The sequence below is a fragment of the Acinonyx jubatus genome, chromosome E3 (genome assembly GCF_027475565.1).
Source record: "Acinonyx jubatus isolate Ajub_Pintada_27869175 chromosome E3, VMU_Ajub_asm_v1.0, whole genome shotgun sequence".
NCBI classification, from domain to species: domain Eukaryota; kingdom Metazoa; phylum Chordata; class Mammalia; order Carnivora; family Felidae; genus Acinonyx; species Acinonyx jubatus.
The window spans coordinates 17,670,688-17,696,866 of record NC_069398.1 but is presented as its reverse complement, the minus strand read 5'-3'; the positions used below and the strand labels follow the sequence as shown (position 1 = coordinate 17,696,866).

The 26,179-nt window shown below is 55.9% G+C and overlaps 1 protein-coding gene and 1 long non-coding RNA gene across 7 annotated transcripts in view; one reads left to right on the top strand and one right to left on the bottom strand.

Annotated features, from left to right (window-relative positions):
- Nucleotides 1-6,109: 6,109 nt before the first annotated feature.
- Nucleotides 6,110-7,508, bottom strand: LOC128313686 (uncharacterized). Its single transcript, XR_008294707.1, has 2 exons — nucleotides 6,691-7,508; nucleotides 6,110-6,344 (listed from the first exon to the last, which is right to left on the bottom strand). It is a non-coding gene; the product is annotated as an uncharacterized LOC128313686 (long non-coding RNA).
- Nucleotides 7,509-23,237: 15,729 nt separating this feature from the next.
- GSG1L (GSG1 like) overlaps nucleotides 23,238-26,179 on the top strand; it is a 205,413-nt gene continuing 202,471 nt past the window's right edge. For 2 of the 6 annotated variants that reach the window (XM_053213137.1, XM_027051095.2), the window contains exon 1: nucleotides 23,608-24,068. In XM_053213137.1, coding sequence (XP_053069112.1) covers nucleotides 23,720-24,068 — 349 coding nt within the window. In that variant the 5' untranslated portion in view covers nucleotides 23,608-23,719. Of the gene's footprint in view, nucleotides 24,069-26,179 lie in introns of all 6 variants that reach the window. The other 4 variants (XM_053213136.1, XM_053213135.1, XM_053213134.1 and 1 more) reach the window with 4 other exon arrangements.

Here is a 26,179-nt window from a genome sequence, read left to right as displayed (position 1 = left end):
ATTGTAGTAAAAAATGTAGAAAACTTAAAAAAAGGCATCTGATCAGAGAAAACCACTGTTAATATTTTGGTGAATTTTCTTTCCCACATGTGGACAAACACATGTTTTTGCTTTTCCTTTATTTTTGGTTTTGTAAAAGCGAGTTCGTGTTGTAGTGCAGCCTCTCTTGTTCACTTGACACGTTGTGACCCTTTTACTGACTATTCTAGTAAAACATTTTTAATGGCAGATGGCATTTCACGGACACGCTTCGTTTATGGGGTTCCTTATTCTCAATGATGCGCTGTGGACATTCTCACACGTAAATTTCAGCGCTTGTCTATTTCCATAGGTTCGGTTCCCACACGCGAAGCTGGCGGCACAGATGTTCTCGACTTGTGATAGGTTTTGCTGGGCCTGGTTTCTCTTCGGAAGAAGCGTACTCCAGAGTTGCACAGTGTCTGAGCTCAAAATGCTCTGATGAGATCATTTGACCAAATCAGCCCCCACTTCTGTGGATCCTGGGGCCTCTCCTGCCTGGTTAGCCTAGCGGTGGGGCCCGACCAGGCTTCCTGCCCACTCCCGAGTGCCACCGTGATCCTAGAGTGACATCGCTGCAGGGTGGCTGGGACCAGGGAGAGGAAAGGTGCCGATGGCTCTGGTTGACTCCTGGGGCCTTGACAGGACTCCCGATTGACGGCAGTGAATTTCACAGACGTTATTTCCCGAATACCTTTCCTAGCCGGGTGCTGGGCTGCATGTGAAGGACTGGGAGGCCAGTGAGGCAGCCTGTGCCTGCAAGGAGCCCAGACCCGCGAGGAGACAGACAGACAGGCAGACAGGTTGTTGCAGAGTGGCATGCTGAGTGGCTGAGTGCGGTGATGGGGGTTGGGAGGCCAGGAAACGGATGGGGGGCCCCCGGGTCGGAGGGCTTCACCCAGGGTGTCGGCCACTGAGCCGGTTCTGCAGGGTGTGGGCGAGCTCACCGCAGGGCAAGTGGGTGAGGAAAGGGTGAGGCCGGGGCTGCCTGGACACTTCAGAAATTGCCACGAAGATTTGATGGGGAAATGGGAGGGGTGACCGTCCGTTTTTTGTTTGTTTTGCCAAACGGAGATGTATGGAGTTACAACAGACGGTCTCTGCAGTAATCCTGGGCCAGCAGGGGTCAACTGGGACCTCTGGTCTCCCTACTCCTGGAAGAGAAAGCATCCGGCTCTGTGGGGCCCGGCCTGTCAGCAGAGATGTGGGGGGACGAAGTCCCACTGGCGAAATGCAGCCACCTGGTTCATCGGAGGAGTCAGAAGCCCCCCCTGAGCCTGTCCTGACAGTGAGGGCCTTCCTCACGGCCCCTGTGGTATCCCCTGCCACAATGAAGGCAGGGGACGCGGGATCTGTTTCCGCAGTGCTCGGTGTGGGGTTTGGCCCACAGCGGGTGCCCCAAAATGTCGAGTGCGCGAGGATTCTCCAGATTTATCCAAATGGGTTTCTCCTCACAGGAGGAGGCCTGCAGTCACACCGAGGTGTCTTACTAATTTTTAACATTATGAAGCCACGTCCTTGGTGTCTGCTCAGAACGCCTGGCCTTACTTTTCAGGGCTCCTCAGGGAAAAGCACTCGAGTGAACAGCTCTACAGTGAAGGATTTCTTTAGTTCAGGGACTCACTTTTCCACCCTTCCCTGCTCGCATCATTGGAAACATCTTTAAAGATTCGTGTTAATTAATTGGCTCCAGCCTTGGGGTGGGTGGGGTGGGTGATCGCACAGGTCATGCGGCTTCCCGGGTTAGGCCAGGAGCCTTGTGTGGGGCGGGCCGGAAGCTGGCTCTGAGCCCCAGGACCCTGAAGGGCACCAGAAGCTCGTGCAGAGGTCACGTTGGGTGCCTTCCTGGGGTGGGGTGGGGGGTTGGTTGAAAAATTATTTAAATGAAACAAAGGGCAGACATAGGTGAGCATTTGGGCAACAGGTATATTTTCTTTTTAAAAATAAGCTTAGGGGGGCGCCTGGGTGGCTCAGTCGGTTAAGCGTCCAACTTCAGCTCAGGTCACGATCTCACGGTCCGTGAGTTCGAGCCCCGCGTCGGGCTCTGGGCTGATGGCTCGGAGCCTGGAGCCTGCTTCCGATTCTGTGTCTCCCTCTCTCTCTGCCCCTCCCCCGTTCATGCTCTGTCTCTTTCTGTCTCAAAAATCAATAAACGTTAAAAAAAAAAAAAAAAAGTAAAAATAAGCTTAGGGGTGCCTGGGTGGCTCAGTCAGTTAAGCGCTGGACTTCAGCTCAGGTCAAGGTCTCACAGTTCGTGGGTTCGAGCCCCGCATTGGGCTCTGTGCTGGCAGCTCAGAGCCTGGAGCCTGTTTCGGTTTCTGTGTCTCTCCCTCTCTGCCCCTTCCCCGCTCCCCCTCTGTTTCCCTCTCTCTCAAAAATAAACATTAAAAATTTTTTTAATAAAAATAAGCTTAGTTCTGGGGGCGCCTGAGTGGCTCAGTCAGTGTCCGCCTTTGGCTCAGGTCATGGTCTCATGGTTCGTGAGTTCAAGCCCCAAATCGGGCTCTCTGCTCTCCTCACAGAGCCTGCTTCAGATTTTCTGTGTCCCTCCTCTCCCCTCCCCTGCTTGCATGTGCGAACTGTGTTTCTCAAATATAAACATGAAAAAAAATAGAAATAAGCTTAGTTCCCCCCCATTATAGAAATAATGTATGTTTCTTGGAGATAAACATAAAAATCTCCAAAGCCATTTAATCATGTCTCAGTGGGTGGCCTTCCAGACCTTTCCTTGCATTTATATCCATATGCCCATCCGCATACCTCTATCTTTCAGCGGGAATAAGATCATGTGACGTGTGTGGCAAGGTCCTGCCTCCTTCAGTCTCTGCGCGTGCGCGCGCGCGCGCACGCACACACACACACACACACACACACACACACACACACCCCCTTTAGGTGAGCTGTGTGGTTCCTAGAGACCCCAGCTCTTTCAACCTAAGCCATGGCGGGCCAATTTGCAAGTGTCCCCTGGAACATCGCAGGAAGTTAAGCTGGGACCTTGTCTCTCAGACTCACATTGGTATCTGGAGCCAGCTCGGGGCTGAGGCCAGAAGCTCATCCAGACGTGCATCTTCTCCCTGAAAAGTCAAGACAGATAACCGTTGTTATTCTCGGAGCCGCTGAGGAAGGCATAATCCCCATCTTGCAGAGGTGGAGCCTGAGGCCCAGAGGTCACAACCAGTCCTCATCCTGCCTCTTCCGACTGGTGTTCCACGCTGGAGCTGATGACTCCTGGGCACCCCAGGAGTGGCGGCGACCTTGCTCCCGGCCTCTGAGTTTCACTCGAGCAGGAGGGATTCAGATTCCAGAGATGGAGGTGCCGAGCATCTCGATCTTCCCTCTCAAGCCTGCCTGGGGAGGGACCAGGAGCCCGGAGGAAGCTCTGGGGGCTTTTATTACCTTCATGATCTGTATTGTAGCATTTCCAAAAACGGTTCCCGCCTCCTCCATGCTGGAAGAGACAGCAGGAGACAGGCCGTCACTGCCTCCCAGATGCAGCCAGCTTTGCCTTTTGCAGGTGCCCACCCACCCCCTTAGGATACCTCCCCCCCCCCCCCCAGCCTTCAGGGCAAATGCTTACAGATGAGGACACTGAGGTTCAGAGAAGGGAAGTGACTTGCCCGAGGCCACACAGCAGCAAGTCCCCGGCAAAGCTGGGGTCCACTTGTGGGTCTGGAGGGCTCCACACCCTGCTCTGTTCCCCACCAGAGGCACTGCGCGGCTGCCTCGCTCCGTTGTCTGCCTCGTGACAGACCCGAGTGGAGGCACTTTGCGGGCGGAGCGGTTGGAGGGGTTCCAGAGCCCGAGCTATGGGAAGAGCGGGTTGCTGAGGCCTTGCAGTCTGGTTCCGCGGGGTCCGGCATTCACGGTGTCTGCGGGCCCCATCCCCTTCCCTTCCTGGGCCGTCTCTTCTCCGGGTGTGGTGCAGAGGCAGCCGGTGGGCGTGAGGAGGGGGCCCGCCCAGGACGGGAGGGCTCCATATCCGGCCGGCCCTGCTGTCCCTGCCGCTGGGCCCCAGGGGCTTTCAGAGCCGTTGGCAGAACTGAGTCTGGAGGTGACCGTCCGGATGGGGGAGGCCCTGGGCACTCCGGCCCCACCGAGTGCAAAGTTCCCTTGGGGTTTCTATGTGGAGGGGGCTGTGGAATGAAAGGCCGGCTGTGTAGGCTTTCCTCACTATGACGACGCGTGTCTGACTCACCCTCGACTCAAGGACACGCTTCCCACTTACACATCACTCACCAGTTGGGCCTTTTAGTTCACTGAAGGTCTTCTCCGCGACAGGGAAACGTGGACATAACGCGAGTCCGGCCTTCCAGAAACGGAGGAGGGGTCCTACTGTGCGCCAGGTGCCACACGTTGAGTCGGGTGGTGGACAAAATGTACCCTGAGCGGAGTCAGATGTGCACGAAATGTACCTGTTTCTCTAACTGATGCCCTTTTGCTCTGGAAAACTGGTGGCAGGAAAAAGGTATTTAAAAAAAAAAAAAAAACAAAACAAAACCCGCTGATTTTAACGGAACTCATTCTCTCCAGATCGAAAACAGGCTCTTCTGGATAAAACGTTCAGTTAAAGTTCAAACTCCAAACAGACTTTGTGTGGATTTCAAAGGCACTTCTTCCTCTAGGCAGGGGCAGCTCTGCACCGGGAGCGTGGAGGGCGGGCCCCCGTCCCCTCAGCCAGGCCTTCTCGGACGCTGAACAACTTGCACAGCTGTCCCTGGTAGATTTGTCAAGACTCCCCGTCAAAACTGCCTTGTCTCAAAAGGTCTCCCCTTCATCCCTCCTCTTGCCAGGGTGACTTCAGAGGGGTGCAGCTTATGTGCCTGGGGGGTTGCGGGAAAGGCTTCCAGCCCTCGTTTTGGACTTTAGACCCTCGAACCAGAGGGCCACTAGTAGATGGGCATGGCCTGAAGATCTAAAGGGGACTCAGTCCCATATCCGAGGCTCAGTGCGTCTGTAGGCCACATTCCCAGCCTGTAACACCTGGCTTTCACCAGTCCCCAGAAGGACGTGGTAGGCGAAATACGAATGAAAGCTGTCACTGGCACTTGAGGCCTCTGTGCTGTTTGGTGCCACGGGTGAAGGCTGTGGGCGGCAGGGGGCGGGGGCGGCTACCAGCTCACAGATGCCCGCGGCCCCTCCAGGTGGTCTGTCCCTCCAGCCCTTCCCTCTGTCTGTCTGCCCTCTCCCCCCTCCAGGCCTGAATTTCAGCCTCCCAGGGGGCCAAGTTCAGGGGCCGGTCTTGGACAGCTTTGTGGCTGTCTGCTCACGCTGGGGAGAGCCGAGGGAATCCACCTCCGTAAGGAAAGGTGCTCCTTGGCCATTGACAAATGGTCTCGCGCCTTTCGGTGCTAACCCGTGGGACTTGATCAGGACAGCCGGCTGCTCAGGGAATCCTTCTTCAGGCTTGGAGCTCTAGCACGAGGGGTCCTACTGCCTGCCCCTAACGTCTTGATGTCCTTTACCACCCACCCTCTGCTCTGGGAAGCGGCTTGACTTGCTCCCAAATTGGAATCCTACGTAGGCATATCTGGTGAAAGGGGTTGGGCTTGAGAATTGGGCTCCTAACAGGAGAATTTTCCCCGGACACAAAGCCTACTTGAAAGATGGTGGGTAGCTGCAAGGTGACCCACGCCCACTAGATGGCCACACAAGTATTTCTAGATCTTCTGCGGCCCTCAGGCCTCCCACAGCTAGACCCACCCCGCAGACCCGCCCCTCGGTGAGGGCGGCCAGCGAGGCGGTGGCAGGCCTGGGCCTCCTGGGGGACCCCACCCTCTGTCCTCTCTCTTCCAGGCACGACCCCTCAGGAGGCAACCAGAGAGGTGGGTGTCTGCGAGTTTGGTGGGTGTCAGGAACCTGTCTGTCCTTCTCGAGGAGGCGAGAGTCAGACTCGGGCAGAGCCGGGTGCAAGTTCAGATGCTACTCCTTACTAACTGCAGGGTCAGACCCTAAAGGTTGGAAAACAGGGTAGTGCCAGCACCCCACCCCTAAGAAATTCAAAATGAAAAAAGTTCTAAGTCCAATTAGACCCCTCAGTAAAACTTGGTGCGGGGGGGGGGAGGAGAAAAACAAACAACAAGAACAATAGTAAGTCATAGGATTAGATTTACGATTTCAAAGCGACGCTACACTCGCAGGTAGGCTGACTTCTCTCTCTTGGGCTTCTGAGCACACATCAGTCAGTCCGGCTGCGTGACCTTGGCCGAATCACTTAGGCTCTCTGGTGCCCGGCCCGCGTCTATAAAGTAGAGTGAGTATGAGTTCCTCCCAGGGATGTTGAAGGACCACGGGAGATGATAGCTGTAGAGTATTCAGCTCCGAACCTGGGACGTAGTAGTTGCTCAATAAACAGTGGTCTTTGGTGCTGTTGGGATGTGCTCCCCATAGCGCTGAAGCCTGGTGTCGGCTGGTCAGCAGCAGTCCAGGATGGATGGGGGGGGAGGGGGGGTGCTCAGCTGATGTCTCATCTGGAAAGGATGGAGACATGAGTCAGGGGTCAGGAGAGGAGACCGTCCCAAGCTGGGCCCCAGTGCTCATCTCTTGGCATCCCCCCACGTCCCTCATGCATTCCCCGGAAACAGACCCCCGTGAGAGGCGGCTGGTTATTTTCACTTTCAGGGGCAGAAACTCTGAGAAGGGAGGACCCGAGGCTTGCCCAGTGTCACTCACGGCAGAGCAGGAATTCAAGCCCAGGCTTGCGGAGCAGTTTGGGCTCCGTTTTCTCCCGCTGCATCTGTTGTAGGTGGGGGGCTTCCTGATCACCTCTGCCCCGAAGTGGCCGGCCCTGGGCTTTCCTGGGCTCCTCTGTGGCCTTCTCCTGCCCCCAGACCTTCTGCCCTGTTCTAGGGAGACAGCCGGTGACTTGGTCACACATACACACGCGTACACACGAACGCAAGCGTGGGCACGCACCCGTCTGGGAGCGCGGGAACGGAGGGGGCAGAGAATTCACCGTGTCCCGAGAGGTGCTGATACACCCGCCCTGATCCCAGCCAAGACCAGGGCCCTTGTTTTACGGCTCGGGAGCCTGAGGCCCGAAGGGGGGCCTGGCCAGATGTGGTGGCCAGGCTCAGAGCCAGGGTTAGAGCCCAGCTTGACTCACTTCTTCTCACGGAGCCACTGTGTGTCCCTGGGAGGGGTCACCATGGCAACAGGGACAGTGGTGGTGGTTCAGGTCAGTGGGAGGCAAAAGCCAGGGAGCTAACATTTCTTGGGCACCTACGAAGTGACTGGTTTGTTAGGGGAAATTTAACTACCTGGAGTATAAACACGCAATCGTTTCATTTTTTTAAAAAGACGAGACGGCAGAGGTACAGACTCTGAGTTCTGCCTGCCCGGGGTTCCCGTTCAGACGCGCACACCGGCCTGCAGGGGTGAGGCAGGCTCTGCCACACCGTCCTCGACCCTCTCCCGCTTCCTGGCTCCTCCAGGGCTGGAGGCACGGAAGGTCCTATAGATGGGGTCCTACGTACATCATGAAGCAGAGGCCAGCCTCCCCCCGGATCCCTCCGGCCCTGAGCTGGGCCCCACCGTTGCTTGACGAACAGTGAGAATCTGCCATGCCCCAGGCTCTGCTCTAGGCCCAGGGGCCTCCACGGTAAGTAAGACAGGCCTGGTCCTGCCCTTCCGTGGCTGGCATCCCAGTGAAGGAGACAGAAGACCCGAGAACAACTGGGGAACTATGTGTGGCCATTTCGGGCGGTGCCCAAGTGAGGGAGATGGTGTTGGTGATGGGGTAGATACACCCACAGGGGTTTGGGGGGCCTCTCTGAGGAGGTGACAAAAGGAGAGTTCTTCAGGCAGGAGGAACGGCTGTGCAAAGGCCCTGAGGCAGGAATCCGCAAGGCCTGATAGGAAACAGAAGGAAGGCTGGTGTGGCTACAGTTTAGAGGGCGAGGGGGAGTATTAGTAAATAATTAGTAAAATTATTGATTTTATTATTTCGATTTGAATTCTCAACAGTAACGGAAAGTCAGCAAGACGGGGCTCCCCAGCCCCCCAATGCTGCCCAGGCGGGAGCTGATGTCTTGCCACAGCTCCTTGCTTGCCAGGGGCCTCTGCCCTTCCTCTCAGCAGCCCTCGCTGAGACCTCCGGGCCCCCACGCCAAACCCGGGCAGCCTGAAAGCAGCCGAGACCCTCGGGCCCCAGACAGGGAGTAGGGAACAGGGAGGTGGCTCGGAGAGTGCCAGTGCTGGCTGGCCTGGTGGCTCAGCCTGGATCACACAGAAGAGGTCCGCCCACGGGAGGGCCCAGTGTGAACACTGTTTTCTATGATAAGGGACCTTGAAAGTCAAGGCAAGACACGATGGGCCCGGCCCCCTCCTGAACTCCTCCAAAGCCACCCACTGTTGTTCTGTAATCTGGGCGAGGCTTCTTTCTGTTAAGCCCAGTTCTGTTTTAAGACGCACCCCCCCCCCCCCGCCCCCAGAAGGGCTGTGAGGACATGGGGGGCTCCCGGTCTGGAAGTAACTCTTGGGCTCACCGCCCTGCTGCCCATGGGCTAAGTGACCTCCTACAAGTCACTTAGGGGGAAAGGAAGTCAATCATAAGTTTCCCAGTTAGGGAACTGTGTGGCAATCCACTGACATCGTCCCCATGAGACACAGGTACGTGGAAAGAATTACAGTAGAAATTAGTCCCGCGTGGCATGTGGGGAAAGACCTGGGACACGGTAGCCACTTCACTGACGGTTCCCGAGATTATAATCCTCTCCCCGCCTTGCTCTGTCCCCTCCAGCCACACGGGGACCCCTGGCTGCTCCTCATGTGTGCCAACCTCCTTCCTCTTTGGGTCTCTGCACCTGCTGGCCCCTCCCCCCACATCTGTGCGTCTCACTCCCCCGGGTCTCTGTTCAAGGGGGGTGTTAACACCAACCTCCTTCCTGCTGTGTGTTCTCCTCAGCCCTTACAGTTTCCTATTATTCTTCCTATTATTATTATTACTCCTATTATTATTCTACTTAAAAAAAATTTTTTATGTTTATATATTTTTGAGAACGAGCGTGCTGGGGGGGAGCGACTGTGTGTGTGTGTGGGGGGGGGGGGCAGGACACAGAATCTGAAGCAGGTCCAGGCTCTGAGCTGTGAGCACAGAGCCTGACGCGGGGCTCGAACCCATGGACCGGGAGGTCACGCCCTGAGGCCAAGTCATACACCTAACCGACTGAGCCACCCAGGTGCCCCCTCTTCTACTTATTCTTATTTTTGAGGGAGAAGCATTGTCATTAGCCTCCTTTCAGAGGAATAGAAGCTTCTAGAAAGCAAGCAACGGCTTGTAGTGGGTTGAATGGTGCCCCTCTACTCCACACCAAAGGTATGTCCAACAGCCCAGAAACTGTGAATGCGACCTTATTTGGAAAGAAAAGGTCTCTGCTGATAGAATTTAACTAAGGATCTTGAGATGACACCGTCCTGGATTGTCCAGCGGGCCCTGATTCCAGTGACAAGTGTCCTTATAAGACACCCACAGAGGAGAAGGCGGGAGGCAGAGATCGGAGGCACGTAGCCACCAGGAGCGTTGCAGCCCCCGGAAGCTGAAAGACGCAGGGAAGAATCCTCCCCCAGAGAGCCTCCAGAGGGAGCGCGGCCTCGCCAACCCCCGGATCTCAGACCCCTGGCCTCTGAAACCGTAAGAGAGCACCTATTGTTGCAAGGCGCCCAGTTGGTGGTAGTGGTTAGGGCAGTCCCAGGACACGGAACACCGCTGCGTGGCCAATATCCAGAACAGGGCCCGGGATGCAGCAGAGCAGAGAACAGCGAGACCTCTCTGGAAAGGGCCAGAGAGCAAACATTTTGAGGCTCTGCGGGCCACACGTCTCTGTCGCGACAGCCCAACTCTGCCGACGGAGCAGGAAGGCAGCCACAGACAATACGGAAACCGAAGGGCCGTTTTCCAATGAAACTGTACTTCTGGACGCCGAAATCTGAATTTCAGATACTTTTCCTGTGTCACAAAATAGTCTTACTTTGATTTCTCCCCCCCCCCGCCCCCCAACTATTTAAAAATGTAAAAACCGTTCTGAGCCGGTGGGCCAGACACAAACAGGTTGTGGGTGGGATTTGGTGTGTGGGCCACAGTTTGCTGCTTCCTGTGCAGATGCTCAATGAGTGTTTGCTGAAGGACTAGAGAAACATCAGAGGAGGAGGCTGGGTGGTCCAGTCAAGTTGTAGCCCAGACGCCGTGATGCAGCCACGGGCGCCCTGAACTCCCTGAGAATTCAAATGGATTTGGATTCCCTGCAGACTGGCTGGGGAAGTCGTTCCCGGGCCCTCAGTGCTGGTCCGTGCCGTGCCCTGAGGGCCAAAGCAACGGAAGAGGCAGGTGGCCACAGGCACTCCCTACACAGATCGGATGGGGAGCTGTGGATTTAGGAGGGCAGATCCTGGGGTGACCATCTGGGTCCAGTTCTGAGGACAGTGGAGGTGAAACTCTAACCCAGGGGTGGTAAGGTCCGGTCGGTCAGTGGCTGTACGAGGCTGCCCAGAATTGCCTTGTTTTCTTGACGGTGACAAACTACATCCTTTAATAAAAGTTTCATGACTCAATTTAGCGAGGGAGACACGTAATCCCAGCCCCGCCTGCCCTGATCTCGGAGATTATCCCCAGTGCTGGTCTCTGGAACATTCCCGTGTTGGACACCAACACTGTCTCCAGGGCTATTGCTCGCCGAGATCGTCGTGGCATCTGTGGCGCGACTTTTGCACCTGCCCTAAACACTGGGGGCCGGTGGCCGGTGGCCGAGAGTCTGCAGACCTACTGGCTCTTTGCAACGTGCCCCGCCCATCCGGGGGTGGGGTCTATTTGCCCTCCCCTGAGTTCTGGCCGGGGTGTTTTGACCAATAGAATGCAGGGAAATGACTCACGTGAGTGCCTAGGCCAGAGCCCCAGAAGTCTTACAGCTTTCACTGTCCCCCCTCTCGGGGGGCTCCCGAGGAGGAGAGCTGAGACCCCCCCCCCCCCCAAGCCAGCACAGTGCCAACTGAAAACTGTAGCCCATTCATGATGCCGGGAGAGACAGACTCCAGCCCATAGAATCATGAGAAATAATTTCTGCTTTACACCACGGAGTCTTGCAAGTTTGTTAAATGGCATTGGATGACAGCTGTAGCCACCTCTTAGCTTCAGCCGTGACGTTTGGGTGGGGACTGACCGGGATCAATGGACGCCGTAGATCCGGGGGGGGGGGGGGGGGTGTGCATCTTGACCGGCTTAAGCCGATGGGCGCATCCCATTCTCCCCGTCTATGGTGAGGGGTGGGGAGCCATGTGCTGGGTGGGGCTTCCTAGAGAGAGAAATCTCCTCACTCCCTGAGCAAGAGCTGACGTGGTGGGAAAATGTGAGGTCAGGAATCAAGGCAGCCATTCTGGGGGCTTCCATGTGGCCCGAGGGCAGAAGGATGAAGCTAATGCCGTGGGAGATAAACCAGAAGGCAGAAGAGGACCCAAGTCCTTGGCATCTTTGAGCTGCTCCCTCAAGCCCCACGTGAAGCAAGACCTCCCTCTGGGCGTTTCAACTGTATGAGCCAATAGGTGCCTTTTTGAATCGTTTAAGCCAGCCCTAAATGACTCACTTCCCTCCTATATGTGGTTCAAGAACACCCAGGGGGTACTTACAGATTTTCATTTCTTTTCTTTTTTTTTTTTTTGAATTTTTTAAACGTTTATTTATTATTGAGAGACAGAGAGAGAGCATGAGCATGGGGCGAGGGTGGGGGGGGGGTGGCGCAGAGAGAGGAGGAGACACAGAATCCGAAGCCGGCTCCAGGCTCAGAGTTGTCAGCACAGAGCCCGACGCGGGGCTCGAACCCACAGACCATGAGACCATGACCTGAGCCAAACTTGGACACTCAACCAACTGAGCCACCCAGGCGCCCCGATTTTATTTTCTTTTAAGACTTTGGGGCACGTAGAGACAAAGCATTATGTTAAGGGCTGTGCATTAGAGCATTGTTTCTATTGAAAAACTAGAAATAACCTAATTGTTGAACAACAGGATGTTGTTTGAGTCAATGGCGGGACATCCACACAGTGAAACACTCTGCATTCAGCAGAGGACAGTCGGGGCCTCAGATCTGAATTGAGGTCTTGACGGTGCCATTTATCTCCCGTGTGACCCTAGGCTAGTTATGTAACTCTTCTGAGCCTCAATCCCTTCTTTTGTTAAAATTGGTACAGTAGTAATGCCTACCGATAGCATTTTTGTGCAAATTAAATGAGCTATGCGAAGCGCTCAATATAGTGCCTGGAATATTCCGAAATGTGTAATTAATTGTTATTATTATTGACAACATCTAATGACATTGAGCAGTGGTTGTGATGTGATTTCAAATGTAAAAAGCTTGGTACAAAATTGAACATGCCGTGTTAAGATTTTAGAAAATGTGCATAAAATTTTGGATGAAAACACCAAATTATCCACTCAAGTGAATATCAAATAATTGCAAAATTATAGGCAATGTAGACATTCTTTACACTTTTTTTGTATCCTCTGAGGTTTCTGCAACACAGTGTCTTTATAATCAGAAGAAAAAGCTACTAAAAAGGAAGAAAGGAAGGAAAGGAGGGAGGGAGGGAGGGAAGAAGAAAGGAAGGAATGGATAACGAAAAGGAAAATAGCTCCCAAATGGGAAAAACGATTGCAAGAAGATAAAGGACATCGTCTGTAGACTGGTGTTGGATCCTGACCAGGTGGCCCACAGCCTCCAAGATGGCGCCTAACGATCCCCTCCTTCTATTCACATCTCTGAGTAGTCTTCTCTATCTTGTGCTGGTTGGTATTAACCTCTGTAAGCGCCTTGAATATTATGGAAATTGACAGTGTGTGACATCCAAGGCTATGTCACAAAAGACATTGCAACTTTTACCTCACTTTTTCGAAGGTCACTCACTCTAAGGAAGCCAGCTGCCATCTTGGGGGCATTCAAGCTGCCCTATAGACAGGTCAGCATAGCGGGGGTCTGTGGCTTTCTGCCAACAGCCAGCATGAACTGGTGGGGCAGCCACCTTGGAAGTCAAGCCCTCAGAGACTCTAGCCCTGGCTGACATCTTGACAGCAACCCCCAAGGACCTCCCCACTAAGCCAATCCCAAATTCCCGACTCAGAGATACTGTGAGCTAATCAAAGCTTCTTGCTGTTTGGGGGTAATTTGTTACACAGCAACTGGTGACTGGTACACCAAGAGACAGGAGCCCATGTCTATTAGACCCTTGCGTTGTCCTGGGACAAATAGTCTTATGCTGAATCCTTATTCTTATGCACAAGCATTCTCATCCTGAGCCCCTCAACAAACTCTCATGTAGTGTCTGTGACGAGTCAGTGTGGTTTGACGCATTACCCGTGTTACTCAGGTGGTCCTCACAATAACTCTGTGACGCAGAAGCCATTATTATTCTCACTTCACAGATGAAGAAACGGAGACGCCGAAACACTACATGGCCAAGGTGGCATAGCGATTGGTGGCAGAACCGGGATTCAAACTCACATGGTCTGGCGCCGGGGTCTACACTTCTGCCCATCACGCCATGTTGTGAGGAGACACCGAGGCCCAGCAGTGAGCGCAGCCGCTGTCCTTGTGAGTTCCCATTCATTCTTGCCCCTCGCCCATTGCAAAGGAACATTTTTATGAAGACATATTATATGAGCATCTCTGGGACGTGTGTTGGCCCTTTCTACTCTCCACATTCTTTTTCCCTTCTGTCGATTCTGTATACTTTGGTTGTGGAGAAGGTTGGTGAGTTCTAACAGGGAGATGTGTCCAGTGGACCTCTTCCCATCTCCCTGGTGACCCAGACTTGCTGCACCGGGTGCCTGGGGCCAGCGGTATTTCCCATCTGTGTCTTTCCTCATGCACAGGTCATCGGGAGAGGGCTTGGGGCTGGAAATGTGAGAGAAATCACGAGAACACAAATTGCCACCATATCGGTTAGCTTTTGCTCCCAAAATGCTACATAACAAATGACCCCCTAAGCCCATGCCTTAATAGTTGTGAGTACTGTGGGCCGGTTGGCTGACTGATCTAGGCCGGAGTCAGGGAGGGAGCTCTATTGGTCTTGGTTGGGCTCAGGCACTCATCTGGAAGTCAGCTGGGGGGCCGTCAGTCAAGGTTCTCCTCCTGGGGCTGGCGGCCTAGCTCAGGTGTGTTTTTGTCATGGCAATGACAGAGGGCCAGTGGGAACACGCAAGGTACCTTGATGGCTCTCCTGGGAACTGGCCCGTCAATATTTATGCCTTCTACAATCCGCAGAGCAAGTCACATGGCCAAATCCCAAGTCAAGGGGCAGGGAGGTAGGCCCGCAGTGGAGGGACACTCCAGAGTGACAAAAGGCATGGCCGATGGACAAGTACCGGAGCCAGAGCAAGCAGCCCGGGAAGAAAGGCCACTAGAGTTTCCCAGCTCCACTGTACTTCTGCAAAGCGACCAAGAAGGCAGGCTCCGCCTTCTCCCAGGGCCAAGGACCCTCTTTCCCGCAGCCTGGCTACCAGGTACACGAAGTCACAACCGCTTAGTCGCCCCTCTCCCCCATTATGGCCCTTTTCGACCAGTGGTTCCAACATTCCTGTCTGTGAAGACCTATCACGGTCCCCTTGATTTCCAGCCCCAGTCCACCCTCTCGTGTGCCCGTCCTTGGTTCACTGTGCAAACCCCAGCCGAGCCCCTATCCAGCCCAGCGTGCCCTGGACGGCCGGTCAGGGCTAGATTTTCTCTCACTAACATCCTTAACCCTAGTGGGGGGGTTCCCTTGTTTCCTCCATGTGTCCCTGACTTCACCCCTTTCAGTGAAACCCTCTTTTAAAAAAAATTATTTTTGAGAGAGAGAGCACTCATGAGCAGTGGGGAGAGGTAGAGGAAGAGGGAGAAAGAGAGAATCTTTTTTTTTTTTTTTTAAATGTTTATTTGTTTTGGAGACAGAGTGTGTGCGGGGGAGGGGCAGAGAGCGAGGGAGACACAGAATCCGAAACAGGTTCCAGGCTCTCAGCTGTCAGCACAGAGCCCGACGCGGGGCTTGAACCCACGAACCGCGAAATCATGACCTGAGCCGAAGTCGGACGCCCAACCGACTGAGCCACCCAGGCGCCCCCAGTGAAACCCTCTTTTAATTCAATACATTTCTGGTCAAAACCTTCCAACCCACAGAATGGAGTTGACCCCTCACAGGTTCCCGGGGACTCCCTTTCCAGGGCAAGGCATCCTGGGCCACTGGAAGTTGGAGTCACACACTCGGGGTTGAACCTTAGCTCTGACGAAAAGATGTCCCTTGCTTATAAACCTGAGGAAGACAAGGCAGCACAGAGCAGCGTAGGCAAATGAGCTGTGCACACCCTTTTCCAGCAAGTTCTGTGCCCCTCACCTGCCATCAGAGTGTGGGGCTCGAGCATCCCTTACAGTCTGTGCCGAAACCACAGGCCTGGACTTTAGTTTTCTAGAAGCTCATATGGTCTCCTGCATGGTGGGGGAAAGAAGCCCTGGTCCCCAAGGTCAGCGGTCCCCATGTTCTCACACTGGGGGCTCCCTCTTGCCCCCCCCCCAACAGTCTCCCTTTTGACAGTTATCATCCATCACGGCCACAACAGCAAAGTCCTAAGAACGCTTTCGGGTTGACCTCTCCCAGTTCTGCCACTTCTGTGCCTCAGTTTCCTCATCTGTCAGAGGATTAGAACTGCCCCTACTTCAGAGAGTTGCTTGTGGGTGTAATGCGTTAGTTAGCACGCAGGAGCCTGCTGTCATGCCTCCTGGCGCAGAATCAGTATTTTCTATTGTTATATTTATCACCTATATTATTACTGCTAACAGCGAGACCTTGACCCAGAAGACTTCTCTGTGATCCTTTGTTACGAGATGGGGGGAGTGACCCTGACGATGGCATTCAGCAGCTGCTGAGCCTTGAATGTGAGTCTCCTGTTTTTCCTTTGTGAAAAAGACAAGCGCCCAAGTTCGCTGACCTCTTCTGGGGTGACACGTGACTGTCAGCTCTTTGTTCCCCCCCCAAAAAACAATGTGCCTAATCTACTCCTTCAAGAGGGAGGTGAGTTTTAAACAATGCCTGAGACTGATTGCTTTTCTGAGAAGAACTCAGGTGTTGGAAAGAGAGCATTTTGAAAGCAGATGCTTGAAAATGGTTCCATTGTTCCGAGCTTTTGTTGCCGCAAAGCGATGAAAGTGGGTTTTCTTTAAGGACTCTTGGAGTCTGCACACTTTAGGGACAGGAAATTCCAACCGAGTCCAAAATCTTTCAAAAGAAAACTTTTAGGGGCGCCTGGGTGGCTCAGTCGGTTGAGCATCCAGCTCTTGATTGAATCAGGTCATGATCTCAGGGTCATGGGATCGAGCCCTGTGTCAGGCTCTGTGCTGATCGTGGAGCCTTAAGATTCTCTCCCTCTCTCTCTCTTCCTCTGCCCCTCTCCCCTGCTTGTGCTCTCTCTCTCTAAAATAAAGAAAAAAAAAAAAAGGAAAGAAAAAAGAAAAAAAAAACTTCTAGGGAGACTTGAATGTATTTGCTAAAAACACACAAATACCAATCTGCCTGGAAAGCTTTGTATACATCCAAATTTCAGCATTGCTCTCAGCTTTAGCAGCCACTCAAATCAAGTATGGAAAGAATCCTACATAAAACCGGACACTTGGGGGCGCCTGGGGGGCTCAGTGGGTTAAGGGTCTGACTCTTGATTTCTGCTCAGGTCATGATCTCCGAGCCCTGAGTTGTGCTCTGCGCCGATAGCTCCGAGCCTCTTTGGGATCCTCTCTCTCCTTCTCTCTCTCTCTCTGCGTCTCCCCTGCTCGTGCTCTCTCTCTCTCTTAAAAGAAATAAACTCCAAAAAAAAAAAATCTGACCCTTGACTGACAGCAGTGTTAACCCTCAAAAACAAACAGAACACAGGCAGTTGCATTGCAAGCAGTAAATAAATAAATAAATAAATACATAAATAAAAAATAAAAATAAATAAATAAAAACGTTAAGAATGTTTAAGTGAAAGCCAAAAGGCGTGCTAGGCTGTTCATTAATAAAATAGAGACATTTGAAAGTAGTGTTTCGTCTTTACGCCCTTAAAAATGTTCTAGCTTTCATACATATATGCGTTTACTGTTCACGATGTCTTTGTGCATCGCGATGGAGTTTACAAATGTTGATACTCAGTTCCAGGCTCCTGCTCCTAATCGCTTATGGTGTCCCAGGTCCTCCTCCCCAGGACCCTCCCCTCCCGTGTTTGCTTCTTTGGTGGGTGGGTGGGTGCGTGGGTGGCGAGGCTCCCTCCCCGGTGCGGGAAAGCAAGGTCAGCTGTCCTGCTCTCGGCCCCTAGGGGGCAGCAGAGGGAAGCAAACAACAGCTTCGAAAGGTCCAAAAGAAAACACACACACACACACACACACACACACACACAAAACACGCAAGAAGGGACTGGTCCAGGAGACACCTTAAAAACGCCTGTTTTCTCCCCAGTCTTCCTGTTGTCCCTCCTCAGGACCGGCGTAAAACAAACCAGCTGCAGACTTTGGGGCTGGAGTAAAACTCCCACTGAGTGAGGAGCACCAGGAGGAGAGTCTGTGAGCCAACGAGGAAGGGCTCATCTGGGCGGTGGGGCTGCTGTGTGACTCACCTGCGGACGACTGGGGGACAAGGCGCGGATTCCGACCCCTGCCCTGCTCCTTCCGGAGCTTCAGGTTCTCCCAGCCAATCTAGTTAAGAATTCCAGAAGGGTTCACTGATACCTTTTTGGCCAAAGTGTCGGACGTGCAGTTGGTGCCCGATAAACGTTCACAGGCTCTGACTCGAGTGACTCCTTTATCACGATTCGTGAATGCTCCGGTCCGCTGAGACCTACCCTGGCCTGGCCGAGCCGAGGCTGATTTGCTAGTCGCCACATCCCTGTGGTTTCTGAGAACACTTTTGAGCAGATGTGCTTTCTTTCCGCCGTGTTCTCTGCAAATGCAGCTGGGTACCAAGTTGAGGGTTCCTTCTCATGGCTCGGAGCAGGCTTCAGTGTGTGGCGTGAACCTGAGGCATCTCAAGACGCCTCACCTCCCACGACCCCTCCCTCCACCCCCAATCCCTTGCCAGCCCTCTGAGGAACCTTCCAGACACACGGCCCTGGACACATCGTGCGCCTGCTCCACGGCCATCGCTGGATCCCCAGTGCTCAGCACGTGGTGATGGTCCCTTCCCCCACCCCCGTTTACAGAGGAGAAAACAGAGGCTCTGAGAGACAGGTGTGGCCCAGATTTGGCAGAGACAGAATTAAAATTCAGACCTTGCACCCTCAATCTGGAACATCGGACTCTCTCCGGCTCCAATTCCCCTCCTTAGCGAGGCCCCTGCTTGCTCCCTCTCCCTTCCGTCCTGTCTCCTTTTTTCTGCATTTACCACCTATCATCGTCTCTTTCTCAAGAACAGAAGCCCCATGAAGTCATGGACCTGGTCGGTCCTGTTCACCGAACACCTGGCACAGAGCAGGGACCCAGTAAATTCTTCCTGAACAGTTGCTGGGAGAGCTAAGACGGCTTCCAAGAACATGTCGATCTGATAATGAAGTGGGTTCCTTTCCCCTCTGGAGAACCCACCCCCGGGGACTTCTTTGCACGGAGCTCCGGGGTCCCTTCGTCCCCTCGGAACACTCGCCCTGAGCAGCAAGCAGCCACTAAGCACCCCAGCACCGAGGGTCAGGCGTTCCTGGAAACTCTGGAGTGGTGTCTTCCCCAGGGGAAGAAAGAGGGTATTATGCTTAGATACCTTGAGAATGAATGTTTAAAAAACCCCACCAATAATTGTTAATTGACTAATCCCTTGCTATAATTAGGAGGGCCCAGAGGCCAGGGATGCTCTCGTTTCCCAAGCTCTATTTTTTTTTTTTAATTTTTTTTTTCAACGTTTATTTATTTTTTTGGGACAGAGAGAGACCGAGCATGAACGGGGGAGGGGCAGAGAGAGAGGGAGACACAGAATCGGAAACAGGCTCCAGGCTCTGAGCCATCAGCCCAGAGCCCGACGCGGGGCTCGAACTCGCGGATCGCGAGATCGTGACCTGGCTGAAGTCGGACGCTTAACCGACTGCGCCACCCAGGCGCCCCTCCCAAGCTCTATTTTGAAGGTTTAGGAACCAGGAAGTGACTTAGGAGGCCCAGAAGCTGACAAATGTCTTTGTATCAGCCGACCCCAAGGAAAAGTGGGGTGCAAAATGCAAGTGGGTCTTGTCCCTTCCATGCATATTTCTACTTCCTGAAAAGCAGTAAGTTCGTTACGAATAGCAACGTTTTCTTTGCCGTTCAGCGTATCGAATATAAAAAAGTGCCAGCTGGACAAGTCGATGAGCTTTCATAAGCCAAACATAACCCGTGCGGGCAGCCCCGGAGGGTGTCCCCAGCGTGGCTCCTCCCAGCCACCATGCCACCTCCCAAGTATAACCAGCATCCTGACTTTTAGCACCATGGATCGGTTTTATCAAAAATGATTCGGGCCTTGATTCCGGGTTCTCGGATTCCAATGCCACCCCTCCCTCCCACCCCCATCCCCCCCGAGGCAAGACAGGTGTCCCTGAGGATGTAAGGGCCCCAGAGGGATTGTGCCCCCCCCCACCCCGTGGCCCCCTGTACAGGGACTTTTGCCAGTGGTTACCAGGCAAAGATGCAGACCCAGTGTCATTCGATCTCGCAAGAGCAGCTAGAAGTCTATCTCGATTTGTATACGAAATCTCATGATTATTAAACGTTGGTAACTCATGAAAATTGAACACACTGTGGAGGCAAGTCCACGCAGGCCGAACGAAACAGACTTATGGGCCAGACTGGCCCGCAGGCCGTCAGTGCGGGGTCACCTTGAGGGGCCCCCAGGCCTGTCAGGGAGACAGGTGCAGACACAGGCCTCACAGCTGGGAGGAAGGCTGGGCCGGGCCAGGGAAGGCTCTGCGGGGAGTGATGTTTCCACCGCACTTTGAAGGACACCCCAGAAGAGGAGAGCAAGGGCATCCAGCAGAGGGAGGAGGGCAGGCAGACATCTAGAGTCTGGTCTGACTGGCCTGCTGGGAACTGCAAAGTGGTTTGGGGCAGTGGGAGGAGCGAGCGGACAAAGGGGCTGGAGCCTGGAAGGCTCTGGGAGACCTGGGAGGACCTGGGACAGCCTTTAGACTTTGTCCTGGGGCAGGCAGTGGGGGGAGGGGGTTACTCAGAGGAGGGTAAGCAGAGAGGCTGGGCTGGATGGCTGCGGCGGGGGCAGGCTGGGGGACAGCAGGGAAACAGGAGGCCTTGACCTACAGCGGTGGCCCGAGAGAGGGCCACCAGGGCCTTGGGCCCACATTTGCGGCCTCCTAAACAAATCCCACCTGCACTCGCCCCTGACATAGACTCTCCTTGACCAAAGCAGAGTCAGGCCCCTCTGAGCCCGATTCCTAACCAGGCCCTGACCTTGGGCTCTGTCCTTGGCCTGGTTAGTCCCCTTTTAGCAAGGATCCCACCGGGTCAGCTGAGCAAGAATCCCTCCCCCTTGGAACCCAAATTCCTCATCCCCACCCTGGACACCTTCTCCCCCTGACCCCCACCGGCTCCTCGGGCCACGCATCCCCTCTTTTCCTGACTGTGCTCAGAGCTGAGCACCCCCCCGCCCCCGTCTCCCCTCAGGCCAGCCCCCCATTGCTGTGGCCCCTTGAATAAAGAGAGCGTGCCTTACCCTCTTTAACAAGGGTCAGGACTGAATTTTCTTTAACACCTGGCCACAGCCAAGGGGATTTCAACTGTCAATGGCTCTTTGAAAACACCCATCCTCTCCAAGGGGCGGCCTGATGACTTTCCATTCGTTTCTGGAAGGCTGTGCAGGCACACGAGGTGGCATTACGTCTACCTATTGTCGTTACCTGCACCTCAAGCATAAGGCCCGGGGTGGAATCATCCAGAATTTCTAATCTTCCCCGTGTGGCCCCAGATCTGCCTCTCCCAAGCTGTCTCAGCAAATGGCAGCTTTGCCTTTCACGCCCTGTGGTTGATCCTTGAACACATCTTGCTGGGTCTGTGTTGAAAATTGACCCTGAACCTCCTTGCCACCACCCTGGGCTGAGCCACTGGCGTTACCTTGGCCTGGATTTACTCACTAGCCCCTAGGCGGTCTCTAGGTTTCCACCCTTCTTAACCTAGCAGCCAGAGAGGTCCTGTTATATCCTAAGTCAGATCACGTCTCCCTTCTGCTCAGAGCCGCTTGAGGCTTCCGCCCTACTCGGGGTAAATGCCATCGTCCTCGTAAGGGTCTGTCCAGACCATGATCGCTCACCCTCTTCCCATCACCTCTGCAACCTTGTTTTCTGCTGTTCTCCACTCCCCACTCCTCACCACCCCCCCTCCCCAACTCACTGCTCTCTGAGTTATCGCCCTACCTCAGGGCCTTTGCACTGGTGGCTCCCTCTTCCTATAACCTCCTTTCCTGGGATATCCCCGTGGCTTGCTCCCACCCTCCAAGTCTTTGCTCCAATGTCACCTTCCCTGTGGGGTCTCCTTGAAACCCCGATTTAAAAAATCACAACCTGCTACCTTCACTTCTAGCCCCCTCCCTGCTTTCTTTGTCCCCTTGGCTTTTAACACTTTGCGTGCCCTACATCCATAGGTATTAATGTTCACGTTCTCTTCTCTCCCTGGTTCTGAACATCCAGTGGGTGCTCAAGGAGTGGACGAGTGTCTTAGATGGAAATTTCAAATCCCTCTGGGCTTCCTCTGGGTATTTCTGAAAACAGTGTGGTCCCTGAGACATATTTCAGTTGGCATCTGCCAGCTCTGAATGCCCGGGACAGAGTTTCCAGCCTGTAGGTCACCGAGTCCCGGCCACACGCACGCCAACCGCCGTCACAAGCCTCTCTCGGAGGCACTGATTTTCAAATGCGTACAGATACTCCTGTGATGAATATTGCATGCCTGTTTAAAAGGGACACTGAAGTCCTTGCAACTTTTTGGCCATGATGTATTTTCTCCGTCAACCAATACCCTCAACTCCATCCGTATTGCACGGAGATCCTCTTTGTCAAAAACACTTGGGAATGCCTCGAAAAGGGATCTCATGAACAAGATCCCTGGAGACCCCTGGCCATGGTTCATAGGAGTTCCTCCTGCCGGGGACATTGCCCACACTTACTGTCACCGGCCCCCGGGGGCAGAGTAGCAGCGGCTGACAGGGAGCACAGGTTCACCTACCAGAGAAAGGCAATTCACAATCTGTTAACCTTGAATTCTGCAAGCCCTGCCACAACAGTTCTCAGCTTGGGCAGAATTCTTGCAATCAACATGCAATTAATTGATGTACACCCTGGGCATCTGGGCCCCATGCACTGCTGGTGTGAAGGAAGTTCAGGTCATCTTAGAGCAGAGGCGGGGACGGGCGTGCTCACAGTCGGGCAATCCCACTGCACAGGAGATCCCGAAAAGGTTTGTGCCAATGTGGCCCACGGGTCTTGGTTCAGATGTTAATCGCAGTGGCTAGCATTTACTGAGCACCTACTACGTGCCAAATGCTTTTTTTTTTTTTTTTTTTTTGCATCATCTCATTACAAGAGCCCCAGAGAGGTGCGACGACTTGTTCAAAGCCCACAGCTGGTCGAGCGGGGGGGGGGGGGGGGGGGGGTGCCCGGCCCCACGGTCGGCATTCTTGACCATTCTGCCCTGACCCCAACCGTCAAGTTTCTGGGTTGGCGGCCGCTGCAGGGCATCCTTACCTAGCAACTCCAACAACCTCGTGTCTAGACCACCTTGGGTCATGCTGCTCAGGATCTCAAGCGGGGATGGCCCGCAGGAGGAAGCCTCACTTGTCATTCACGACACTTCTTTGCCACCGTGCTTGTCCTTCCGTGCCATAATAGAGAGCCCAGGTGACCCTAGCTTCATCCTGCCAGAGAAGCGCTTCCTGTTGGCTTACACAGTCTAAGGCCCCCTGGGCGGCCCCCAGGGAAAGCACAAGCCCCAAAGGCTCTCCCACCCAGCATTCCTGGTGGGACGCCCCTTCGGATGGGTCCTGGGACTCGAGGTCCGAGCCTGAAGCTCCCTGAAGCCTGAAGCTTTGGAAAGCGCAGAAAACTTTGCAGCTCTGACCCTTCGGGGCTCCTTCCTGGGGCTCCCTCCTGCCGGTCCTTGTCCCTCTTGCGGAACCGGCACGCTCTACCCTTGCCTCCCCAGGGCAGGGCCTCTCCGGGTCTTGAAGAGGATGCCCCCTCCTGGCCGGTTTTGCTGCCCCACGTCCCTCGAGAGGAGCCTCTTTCTCAGAGAGCACGTGGCCTGGCTTTCTCCTTGCTTCCCAGCCCCTCCAATCGGGTGCCGGGCTCCTTGGGGGCGTCCCTTCTCTCCGGGTCCCCCGCCCGCGCCCGGCTTGGGGCGCCCCCTCTCCCTGCTTAGGGCGGGCGCCGGAACAGTGTCGCCGGCCGCCTGCAGGTGTCTCCCCACGGAGGGGCGCGCGTCCCTGCGCCGTGGCCGCTGCCAGGCTCCAGCGGCTCCTCGCCGAGGTGCACTCGCGCTCCGGGCTCCGGGCGCGCCGGAGCCGCTCGGCAGCTGCCGCCCGCCCCCCGCGCCCCCCGCGCTCCCCGCGCCGCGCCCTCACCCCGGGGCGGGGGAGGGCATGGGCCCGCGCGGCGTCCTCCGCCGCCGATCCAAGGCGCCCGAGCCCCGGGGCGCGGCGGGCAGCGGCCGCTGACGCGGGGCGCCGGCTGCCAACTTCGCGCGCGGAGCTCCCCGGCGGCGCGGGCGGCATGAAGACGAGCCGCCGCGGCCGAGCGCTCCTGGCCGTGGCCCTGAACCTGCTGGCGCTGCTCTTCGCTACCACCGCCTTCCTCACCACGCACTGGTGCCAGGGCACGCAGCGGGTCCCCAAGCCCGGCTGCGGCCAGGGCGGGCGCGCCAACTGCCCCAACTCGGGCGCCAACGCCACGGCCAACGGCACCGCCGCCCCCGCCGCCGCCGCCGCCGCCGCCGCCGCCGCGGGGAACGGCCCCCCTGGCGGCGCGCTCTACAGCTGGGAGACGGGCGACGACCGCTTCCTCTTCAGGAATTTCCACACCGGCATCTGGTACTCGTGCGAGGAGGAGCTCGGCGGGCTCGGTGAGTGAGCGGCGGCGCCGGCGGCTCGGCTCCCGGCCCCCCTCCCGGGGCTTGCGCGGCCCCCCGCGGCCCGAGCCCTAGCCCCGCGCGCTCCCTCCCCGCGGCCGGGCGAGGGGCCCCGCGCTCGGCAGGGCTCGGCTGCACGCCCGGGGGGCGGGGAGCGCGCGGGGGCGGGCCCGGGGGGCGGGTTGTGGGGGCGTCCGGGACGCGCCGCCGACCCCGGGGCTCCCAGCGCGGCCGCTGCCCTTTCCGAGCGCGCCGGGCGCCTTTGGGGACGTCGCCGCGCCCTGGGGAGGCGCGTCTCCCGGGCGCCTAGCGCGGTGGCCGGTCGGCGGGGCGCGCGTTCCCCTCCGCGCCAGAAGTCGTCTCCGGGCGCGCCCCCTCCCCCGCCTTCGTTCGCGGGGCACCGGCCGCCCCCTCCCGGCCCGGCCCGCCGCGGGGAGGGCGCACCGACTGCTGCCGTGAGCCCCCCACTCCCCGCGGATCCCCGGAGCCGGGAGCCGACGGGGTCGTTCTCCCAGACGGGTCTCGGGAAGCACGAGAGTCGGGGGTGGGTGGGGGGGACGGGAGGAGCCCAGTGGGCTCCCGGCGGGGAGCCCCCTTGGTGTTCTGGCCCCCCTGCCCCCGCCTGGGAGAGGATGCGACGGGAGGGGGGCGAGGCGGCGGGAAAGCGGGACGGCTCCGATCAGAACTGGGTGGGTGGGGGGGTGACTTTTCAGAAGGCAGATCAAAGTGCTGCCTTTGCCCCGCACCGCACCTCTTCCCGGGTCCGCCCGGGGCAGCCAGGTCGGAGGGAGTGCCCCTGAGACCCGCCGTGAGGCTGGGTGTGTGTGTGGGGGGGGGGTGGGGGTGCTGGGCCACACCAGCGGGTACCTCCCAGACCATGTTGCTCTAAGTCCGGGCGTGGGGACCCTCTGGAGTGACTTGACCTCTTTCCCCAAGGTGAAAAGTGTGTGCATGCACAGGCCTTCCGTGCGGTCGGTGTATGTGTGCGCTCAGATGTAGATGGGGTGGGCGACGGCGGAGTTTGCCTCAATCAGCCATTGGCCTGACTGGTTGTCTTAAAGGACAGAGACAAGGTGTCAAATCAGCCCGAAGAGGCTGCTCCCTCCGCCTGGAATCCCCTTCCCCAGTCTCCCCTGCTGGCTGCTTCCCAGTTCAGGGGGGGATTTCCTGCCCCTTCCCAGGCAGGGTCTTGTGGACGGGAGGCCTCCCCACCCCCTTTGGAGGCAGGGTCTTCCTGACTGCCTCTCATCACCACCTTTATCTCCTTCGTCGCGCTTGGCACAACCTGAAAACGTCCAGAGCCTACCTCTGGTCACTAGCTTCCCGTCCCCTGTCTCCACAGGATGTCACTGTGAGGGCAGGGCCTGAGCTGCCTGGTTCACCGTCATCCCCAGCTTCTGGGCGGTGTCCCGGTGCATAGTAGGCCATCAGTATGTCTCTGTGGGGTTAACATTGGATGAGACCCTGGAAGGGTAAACCAGAGGTTTCCTGGGGGTGCCGCCTGCTCTGCCCTGCCTCCAGGGGTGCCCCGCTGAACTTTTCTGTGACCACCTGCGTGGACCTAGCCGTTTGCCAGACGCTCGCTGTTTGTTCTGCTTTCCGACAGTCCGACCCTGACCTCTTTCACGGAGGCCTCCTAATGCCTCGTCCTGGGGAACATCTGCGCCTTTTGGGGTGAACCCCGCTTGTCACCTCGGCCTGCCACCAAGTTTCTCCTTTGTGCAGAAACACAGCCTCCTTGTGCCTTCTCTGTGCACGTACTTAAAGATACCACGCTGTGTCTCTGGAGTTGTCCGGCCCCCGCCTCCGCGGGGTGTCCTGGCCCTCGGTGGCCGGCTGAGCCTCTTCCCTGAGGTCTCCCCTGGCCTCTCCCTGAAGGTCACAGTCCCGCCGCTTGTAGTTACTTCCCTGTGTCTTTCATCCAGGGCTTGACACAGGATGTTTAAGCCCGAGCAGCTTTAAAAATGATTAGTTGAACAACATTTAAAGTCGTGTTAGCTTGCATTTATCGAGCCCTTCAAGTACACCGGGCACTGTGGAAGCTTCTCACCTGCCGGATCTTGTTGACTCCTTGCCAGCACCTTTTAGGGGGCCCACTTTTCAGA